General features: G+C 38.9%; 1 protein-coding gene across 1 annotated transcript; it reads left to right on the top strand.

Annotated features, from left to right (window-relative positions):
* Positions 1 to 8,260: 8,260 nt before the first annotated feature.
* LOC108386030 (olfactory receptor 5L1-like) lies at positions 8,261 to 9,196 on the top strand. Its single transcript, XM_073215650.1, has one exon. It carries the CDS (start codon positions 8,261 to 8,263, stop codon positions 9,194 to 9,196), a length of 936 nt encoding a protein of 311 aa, XP_073071751.1.
* Positions 9,197 to 9,881: the final 685 nt, after the last annotated feature.

The following is a 9,881-nucleotide window of genomic DNA, read 5'->3' as shown; positions in this document are numbered from 1 at the left end:
GACTCTAAATTTATTGTTATTTCCCAATGTTTTCTGTAGAAAAGTACTATAAATTGGTGTCGTAAAACACTGTCTTACATAGTAGACTTCAGAGTTTGAGATCGGTATCACTTGGCCACATTTAAGGTGTCAGCAGGACCACACTTCCTCAGCTGTTTCTAGAGGTCAATCAATCCTTTCTCATTTCTTCCCATTTCTAGTCACTGCAGAGATTCCTTGATTGTGGTCATATGACTTTGGTCTTCAAGACTAGTGCCTTAAACATGTCTCATCTTTCCTACATCTTCTTGTGTGGGGGACACGTGTATATGTAAAATAGCCTCCTCTCTCATAATAAAGCCCTCCTGATAACCCAGAATAATTTCCTCATCTCAAAGTCTTTAATCACACCTTCTCATGACCTTTTTTAAAATAAGGTGGCATTTACAGATTTCAAGGATTAGAGCCTGATATATATTAAGGCCCATTTTAAAGCTTAGTACATCCACCTTTTAACAGTCACATCAAATTTATGTTTCCTATGTTCCTACCATGTGAATTCTCACTTTCTTAAGATTTCATTTCATATTTGTTATTGTCTATAAGTTTATTGGACTTACTTATTTAAATGCATGTATTTAGGTGCTTGTTGCTTTAGTGATGTAAGAAGAACTCTTGACTTGAGATTAAATACCTGGGTCCAGGTTCAGACCCACCCTAATATGTGAATTTGAGGAAGGTGCTTAATCTTGTTTAACCTCAGGTCTCTGAAATATAAACTGGGGATAAACTGTCAACCTCAGAGTTACCGCTGGACTTAAGGATAATAATAAAACTGCAAGGACCTGGCCCATGAAATGTACTCTTCTTAATGTTTCTTGAAAATAAATCTTTGATGGCAGGGATCATATAGAAGTACCCCAGCATCCTTGACCAAGAAAGCCAGTCATTATTTCTTGAGACAAATGAATAAATTATGACAAAAGGAATGTAGTTATATTGTGCTTATGATGACAACATGTGTCTGCATTGGTCCTATTTATTTATTAGTTTTTGATTAAGGCATTATTGATATACACTCTCATGAAGGATTCACATGAAAAAACAATGTGGTTACTACATTTACTCATATTATCAAGTCCCCAACCATACCCCAATGCAGTCCTTGTCCATCTGTGTAGTAAGATGCCACAGATTCACTGTTTGCCTTCTCTGTGCAACACTGATTTCTGCGTGAACCCCTACACCATGTATACTAAACATAATACCTCTCAATCCCCTTCTCCCTCCCTCCCCACCTGCCCTTCCACACCCCTTCCCTTTGGTAACCCCTAGTCCCTTCTTGGAGTCTGTGAGTCTGCTGCCATTTTGTTCCTTCAGGTTTGCTTTGTTGTTATACTTGATATGAATACTGTGAATCATCTCCATTTTGGCCATTCTTTAGATGAGTGATGGTCCTGTACTGAGGATTAATTTTTATTCACCTGAACACTTATAAAGTGTATACCCTTCTATGTAACGAGTCAGTGAAAGTCTGAATACAGACGGGTGGCCAGGCGAAGTGCTGTGCGTACAAGTCCTCGGTCCTCCGGGGCCCACCCTCTCCAGCTGTCGCTGTCACCACTGTTCAGGTCCCATCAGGCTGGACACACAATGCAGGTCTTTTGGAGGATGTTTAAGCCACTATTTGGTGTAACTGCTGGTTTTAATTATTTCCAACAGTTCAGATATTTACACAGAAGCGGAATTATACACGTAAACAGGCAGACGGAGGTAACCGTGAAGGACCCTAGAGACCATCTAGGGTGAGGCCCGCGTTCCCAGGGTGGGGACGGAGGTCCAGCAGGAGGAGTGATCGGTGAACCAGCCCAGGGTTGAGAGCCGCACTGCGTGCCAGTTTACAGCTTGTTTCTGCAGGAGAGAGACCGTCCACAGATGTTAGAAAGTGCTGGCTCTTGCTTTACACACGACCGCACATTTACCACTTAATTGAGCCTTAGTACTGATACATTCAAATATACCATAGAAGTCACTAATTGAGTCCCAAGGTAATGTGTCCTACCGAGGTGACTGATTGTTTTGGGAAGCTTAAGAAGCATGGACCCCAGGGATACATGCACATAAAACAGAAAGCCTCTAATATTTTCCATCACAGCGTCTTCAGAGACCGGGGAAGCAATGTCTATCCCACAGGTTAGTTGGACTGCACTCTGGTTTTGGGGAAATGGACATAAATGATATTTTCTGGGGTTGGAAGCTTTACTTTTCTTGATCATGAGGGTAATTTATTATAGGCATGAGTAAGAGAAGAGGAATTGTAAAGGAGGGCAGTAGTATTGCACCTATTTTGAGTGTTTATGAAAGCACTTTCTCTCTGTGTATAGAGAAACAATCTCAGTGGGAAATGGGAAATGGAAGCAATTTAATCCGCTGAGCCGAGGACATTGTGGCAGGTGTTAATGTCAGAGGGAAGAGAGTGGGAAGAAATCGGGAGGAATGCTGACTGCCCTCCCCTCCCTCTCCCCCCGCCCTCCCCCAGCCCCACCTACGGCACTCGGTGAAGGAGGCTTTACATGAAGATGATGGGAATCCAAACCCTGCGCAGGTCTTTACACAACCTTAAGGCATACAGACCCCCGGTGGCCGTGGTGTCTGGGGCCCGCACCCCAGCTGTGCCAGGCCCTCACCTGGGGCTCCCCAGAGCGGCAGCAGGGCAGCAAAGGCCCCCTGCCTGTCCCTCAAGCCCAGCTCCTTGTCTTCTCAGTGATGGTCTTACCTCCTGGTACTGTAGGCGGAGGGGGAAATGCTCTTGGCTGGAATTGGGGGGACAGGCAGGGAGACCCGTCCTGCCTTGTTCTATCCAAGCTCTTCAGGAACATCCGCACATGGAGGGTCCCTGACCGTCATCTGATGCAGAGAGAGGCAGTGAGGAGCCCTCAGGTCTGTTCACGGAGGGACACTCACATGTGACCCACTCTTAAGCAGAAAGGACAGGGACTACTTGGGCTTGTGCTGAACACTGTGAAGTGTGTCTCCACAGCAGGTTTTCCCACCTCAGGACTGCTAACATTCTAGACCAGATCATCCTCTGGTGTTTGCACGTGTGGCTGGGGTGTGTGGGGAGGGGGCTGCCATGTGCCTGGTGGAGTGTTTATCAGCGCCCCTGGGCTCTGCCCAGCTGATGTCAGCGGTTCCTCTCCCTGCTCACGACCAAAAATGTCTGCAGACATTGTCAGATGCCCCATGGGAATCCAAATCACTCCTGGTCAAGAACTTCTGTTCTTTAAGAAATCAACAGCCTGATTTTTCATCTTTAAACTTGTAAAAAGGAGAAGGTTTTCAAAATTATGCACTACTTTGAAGTCAGGAACATACAACTCACTCTTATCCACCTTTGAAGAATGAAAACTACGTTTTCAGAAGAACCATTTGTTTACAAAATGGGATTCCTTAATGCACATGTGCTTTACCTCTTTGAAATCACTTTAAGTTTAGGAAAGTGCCTGGCTGGTTTGGGTTTAGGCTGGATTCTCCTTCCTCCAGGAACAATCAATCAACTGGTCACTGTACATCATGGCTAGATACACCAAGGGTCAGGAGGGGAGGAAAATTAGGGTGTTCTTGTTGTTGGCATTTCCTATAAATCAAAGGCCCTGACTGTATCTGTCTCACATTAAAAAAACAATACCTTCTTCTCCACTTGCTCCAGAACACTTGTGTTTTGTGAGAATTAAAGTAAATGCCTACATTGATTTTTTTTTAACTAACAGGAATTAAATATTTCTATTTCATGGATGTTGTGAGGTTAAATATACAATTTAAATTTTGCACACACATATGTATAGTGTGTTCTTGAAGAAATCTGGAGTTGGGGGCACCATCCCTGTGCAAGTGAAAACCTGCTTACAAACTTTGACTCCTCCCAAATTTATCTATTAGCCTCCTGTTGTGCAAAAGCCTTATCTATAAGAAAAGCAGTCTATCAACACATACATTGTATATTAAATTCATTTTATACTGTCTTCTTAAAAAAATTAAACTAGAAAAAGGAAACGATAAACAAGTCATAAGGGAGAGAAAATACATTTGCAGTTATGCACCATATTGATTTAAAAAAATCCTCCTGTAAGTGGACCCACACAGTTCAAACATGGATTTGTTACAGTGTCAACTGTAATATATACGTGTGCCATCTGGCTTACTATTTTTTGACTTACTCTTTTATCATAGGCATTTTGAGATCATTAAAGGTTTTTCAAAAATATTTTAATAGTGCATAGTTTTCCATAACATATATGTACCATAGTTTAGACCATATCTGTCTTGTTAGACACTTTATTTTGTATGTTTTAGTATCATAAATAATGCTTCAATGGGCTGCTGGCATTTTTAGTGATAATTTCACATGCACATCTTTAATTGGCTCTTCAAATATTTCGAGGCAGTAAATTCACTTGAAAACAGGTTATTATAAGGCTTCAGATCATAGTTACAGGAAGTGTGAACCTGTGTACCAATTCTCGAAACAATGGTCAATATTGAATCACGATTAACAAAATCATTATGGTAATTTTATAGAAAAATCTAATAGTGTATAAAAGCTGCTTTATCCTTCTGAAACATATTGCTAAAAATGAACAGTTTTGAGTTAACACTGTCTTATTTTTGGTGATGAATTTTTATTAATTTATATTTAAGTATAGTTGACATACAATATTACACTGATTTCAAGTACACAACACAGTGGTTCAACAGTTGCCCACATTATTATATACTCACCCCAACTAGTGCACTTGCTATCTGTCCACATAGTAAGATGTTACAGAATCACTGGCTATTTTCTCCATGCTGCACTTCCATCCCCAGGAGCATCTTATACTATGATTGATATTTTTGGTCCCTTTTATGCCTCTTACACTCCGCACCTAGCCACCCCAACCCCTCCCCCGTAGTAACCGCCAGTCACTTCTCAGTGTCTGTGAGTCGTATGCTCTTTTGTTCATTTTGTTTGTATTGTTTTTAGGTTCTACATATAAGTGAAATCATATGGTACTTGTATATTTCTGCTAAGTTTATTCATGGAGGATAATACCCTCTAGGTCCGTCTATGTTGTTTCAAATGACTTTTTAATGGCTGAATAATAGTCTATTGTTTATATGTACCACATATTCTTTATCCATTCATCTACTGATGGATGTTTTGGTTTCTTCCATATCTTGATTACTGTAAATAATGTGGTATAACAGGGTTTCATACATCTATTTTTCATGTGCACACTATTTTCATGAAGTACATATTTATAAGGAGGTGTAACAGTGTTTCAAGATAAGACATTTGTGCAGAAAAATATCAGCAACTCATTTAATAGCATGACTGTCTCCACTTTCTATTTAAAAGAAAAGGTTCATAAACATAGTTTTTAAATTTAAGGCACCAGCTGCTAACTGATAATAAAGGTACAGTATTCTCAATAGCAAAGAACTCAGGAACCAGAACAAATAATCACTTCCTTTTACTAATCCCAGACTGGTGGGTTGAAAGGAACTTGGGTCTGCCCCACAATGTTTGTGATTCACCAGAAAACTGTTGCATTAGGACATCTAATGTGCATTCAAGTTTTAGTCAATGGTTTCAACAGGATTAAATGGATTTAGGAAATTTACTCTCTGTGTGCACTCATGTGTGTGAATAAATGTGTGTATATATTTTCCAATCAGAATTTTTCTTTGGGTAAATTCCCAAAGTGCAGTTACTGGGTTGTATGGTATGTCTATTTTTAGTTTTTGAGGAACCTCTTTGTTGCTTTCCACAGTGGCTTAACCAATTTGCATTTCCACCAACAGTATAGGAGGCTTACATTTTTCCTGATCCTCAGCAACACTTGTTATTTCTTTTTTTTTGCATAGTGACCATTTTAACTGGTGTGAAGTGGTTTTGATTTCCATTTCCCTGATGATTAGTGATGGCAAGCATCCTTTCATGTGCCTGTTGGAGATCTCTATTTCTTCTTTGGAAAAAGTCTGTTCAGGTATTCTGCCCATTTTCTAATTGGTTTGTTTGTTATGTTGGTGTTGAGTTGCATGAGTTCTTTATATATTTTGGGTATTACTCCTCTATTGGATAAATCTTTTATGAATGTATTTTCCCATAGTGTAACTTGGCTTTTTTCTTCTGATGGTGTCCTTTCTGTACAGAAGCTTCTTAGTTTGATGCAGTTCCACTTGTCTTTATTCATTTTGTTCCCATTACCTGAGGAGATGTGTCCAGGAAAAAAATTGCTCATGCTTATATTCAAATATTTTTGACTATGTTTTCTTCTAAGAAATTAATGGTCTCACTTCTATTTAGTTCTTTAATCACTTTTGAGTTTAGTTTGTGTGTTGAGTTAGATGATAATCCAGTTTCATTCTCTTGACTGTAGCTGTCCAGTTTTCCCAACACCAGTTATTGAAGATACTGTATTTTCTCCACTGTGTATTTATGGCTCCTTAGTCTTGTGTTAACTGATCATACATACATAGGTTTATATCTGGGCTCTTTATTCAGTTCCATTATCTATCGGTCTGTTCTTGTGCCATTACCATACTGTGCAGATTATTGTAGCTTAGTAGTATAGCTGGAAGGCAGGTGCATAATACTGAAGCTTTGTTCTTCAGGATTGTTTTGAGTGTTTGTGTTCTTGTGTAGTCTAGTTCAGCTGTCGTTCAGTGAAAAATGCTGTTGGTATTTTGATAGGGATTGCATTGAATCTGCCAATTGTTTTGGGCAATATGGCCATTTTGGCAAAATTAATTCTTCCTGTTCATGAACATGGGATAGATTTCCATTTATTAGTGTCTTCTTTAATTTCTCTCATGAGTGAATTATAGTTTTCAGAGTATAGGTCTTTCACATCCTTGGTTAGGTTTATTTCTAGGTATGTTGTTCTTTTGGATGCCAGTGTAAATGGAATTGTTTTCCTGATTTCTCTTTCTTCTGGGGTGTTGTTAGAACATAGAAGATAATCAGTCAATTCCTGTTTATTAATTTTGTATCCTGTCACTTAACCTAATCCATTTATTAGTTATTGTTTTCTGTTGGAGTCTTTAAGGTTTCCTATAGATAAAAACATATAATCTGAAAATAGTGACATTTTTACTTCTTCCTTACCAATCTGGATGTCTTTTTTCTTGTCTGATTTCCATGGCTTGCATTATCGGTGGTATATTGAATAAAAGTGGTGAGACTGGACATCCATGTTTTGTTCCTGAACTTAGAAGAAAAGTTTTCAGCTTTTCCTCTTGAGTGTGAGGTTAGGTGTGGGTTTGTCATCTGTGGCCTTCATCATGTTGAGGTACGTTCCTTTGGTACTCATTTATTTGGGAGTTTTAATCATGAATGGATGTTGAATTTGGTCTAATGCTTTTTCACATGTATTGACATGATTATGATTTTCAGCCTTTCTTTGTTTATGTGGTATATCACATTGATTGATTTACTAATATTGTACATTCCTTGTATCCCTGGAATAAATCCCACTTGGTTGTGATTGATGATCCTTTTGACATATTTTTAAATTAGGTTAGCTGCTATTTTGTTAAGAATAGTTGCATCTACATTCATCATGGATATTGGTCTATAATTTTCCTTTTCCCAAATTGTCCTTGTCTGGTTTTGATATGAGTAATATTTTCCTAATACAGTGAGTTTTGGAAGTATTTCCTATGCTTTTACATTTTCAAATAGTATAAGAAGGATGGGTACTGGCTCATCTTTAAATGTTTCATAGAATTCAGCTGTGAAGCCAACTGGTAAGTTTTTGCTGTTAGTTTTTGTTTTTGTTACAGTCTTAAATGGGCATACTGCTCACCCTTCCAGTGGAAACAGAGAATGGTAGTATGTATTTAAAAATTAATTTTATGTTATCCCAATATATCCAGTACTGATTAAAGAATCTACCTGGAAAAACAGATATGATTTCATAAAACCATATAGTTAATTAAATAATATTTGATGTCAAGCTAATGATTCAATTCCAAGCTCTCAATTATATAGATCTAGTTTAAATTATATACACTTGCTTCTACATATTGAACGCTTTAGTGTGATTTAACGATGCAACGAGAGCTCTATGCATCTGGATGTACAATGTCTGAACTCTTCCTAAATTTCACAAAGTAATGTCTTGTTTCTTCACTGAAAAATCTAACTATCCTGCTTCTTTACAAAACTTTTCTAGGAGACAGTCAAAAATGAATTTTGGATCACATAATGGCAAATAACTACTAATAAAGTGGGGTTATGGGCCAGGGAAACTGCACCAGTGTGACAGAATTCATTCTCCTCGGATTAGCAGACGCCCCTGAGCTGAGCGTCCTCCTGTTCCTGGTGTTTCTTCTCATCTACGGAGTCACAGTTTTGGGCAACCTGGGCATGATTGCACTGATTCAGGTCAGCTCTCGACTTCACACCCCCATGTACTTTTTCCTCAGCCACTTGTCCTTTGTGGACTTCTGTTACTCTACAGTCATCCTACCAAAGATGCTCACTAGTGTGTTAAATGAAGACAAAACCATTTCTGTGTTGGGATGTACTATGCAATTCTACTTGTTTTGCACATGTGTGGTAACTGAGGTCTTCCTGCTGGCTGTGATGGCCTATGACCGTTTTGAGGCCATCTGTAACCCACTGCTGTATGTGGTTACCATGTCTCAATATCTCTGTATAGGGCTGGTGTTTGGTTGTTACCTGTGTGGGACAGTGTGTTCCCTGATTCACTTGTGCTTAGCTCTTCCGATCTCCTCCTATCGATCAAATGTGATTAACCACTTCTTTTGTGATCTACCCCCTCTCTTGTCTCTTGCTTGCTCTGATGTCACTATGAATGAGCTGGTGATATACATTGTGGTCACTTGCACTGAGGTCATTACCATTGTGATTATCTTCACCTCCTACTTGTTTATTCTCGTCACCATCCTGAGGATGCGCTCTGCCCAGGGAAGGCGCAAAGCCTTCTCCACCTGTGCCTCCCACTTCACAGCCATTGCTGTCTTCCATGGTACAATTCTTTTTATGTATTGCCACCCCAGTTCTGGCAACAGTATGGATACTGACAAAGTCACTACTGTATTCTACACTGTTGTGATTCCCATGCTGAACCCCCTGATATACAGCCTGAGGAACAAGGATGTGAAAGGATCCCTTAAAGAACTGGTGAACTCCAAATTGTTTTCCTAGAAAATATTCTCTTAGCAGGACTCAGAGTCCCAAAGAGAAGTCTCCTGTAGAGGTCAATTGGTAGGCTGGACTGTTGGAATGGAGAGAACAGCCAGTGGGTAGGCAATTATGGGTGATTCCTTTTGACTCATTTACATTTGTGCCTTTTCAATTAACAAGGATGCAATAAGGCTGAGCATTTCTCAAAATGTCAAGCCTTCTCAGCTTTTCTTCAATCCGTAATGTCTAAGTGGATGTGATTTTGGACTCCTAAGATACACACATTTAGTTTGCTGCTAAAACATTCATACTTTAATGAAGACTTCTTGAGAATCATACTTTCAGTACCTAGAATGGAAACTGAATCTTTTGAAAATTGAATTCCTATAATTTAATAATGAAGAGCACATCTTTGTCAAATTATTTACACATACAGTGCAAGTTTTCTACATTTGTATGTATATATTCTGTTTATCATTTTGCTGTTGTTTTTTATCTTTTTGATGATTTCTTGGTTCCTTTATTATTTCATTGTTGCAGCTTCCAGTGATTTTGGAAGCTCAGATCCTATCTCATCTGAAAAATGGGTATAATAATCATAGTAATTATGTCACATAAAAGTTAGGAAAATTAAATTACATATCATATACAAAGGGCTAAAATAATCTCTGGCAAATATAGAATCCCTGATTCTTTCTCACTTTCT

This window comes from Manis javanica, chromosome 11, assembly GCF_040802235.1.
Source record: "Manis javanica isolate MJ-LG chromosome 11, MJ_LKY, whole genome shotgun sequence".
NCBI lineage: Eukaryota > Metazoa > Chordata > Mammalia > Pholidota > Manidae > Manis > Manis javanica.
This window is presented reverse-complemented; position numbering and strand designations above follow the sequence as displayed.

Bases quoted from the DNA above. Each gene is read 5' to 3' on its own strand.
- LOC108386030 (XM_073215650.1), top strand. From the start codon at position 8,261: ATGGGCCAGGGAAACTGCACCAGTGTGACAGAATTCATTCTCCTCGGA.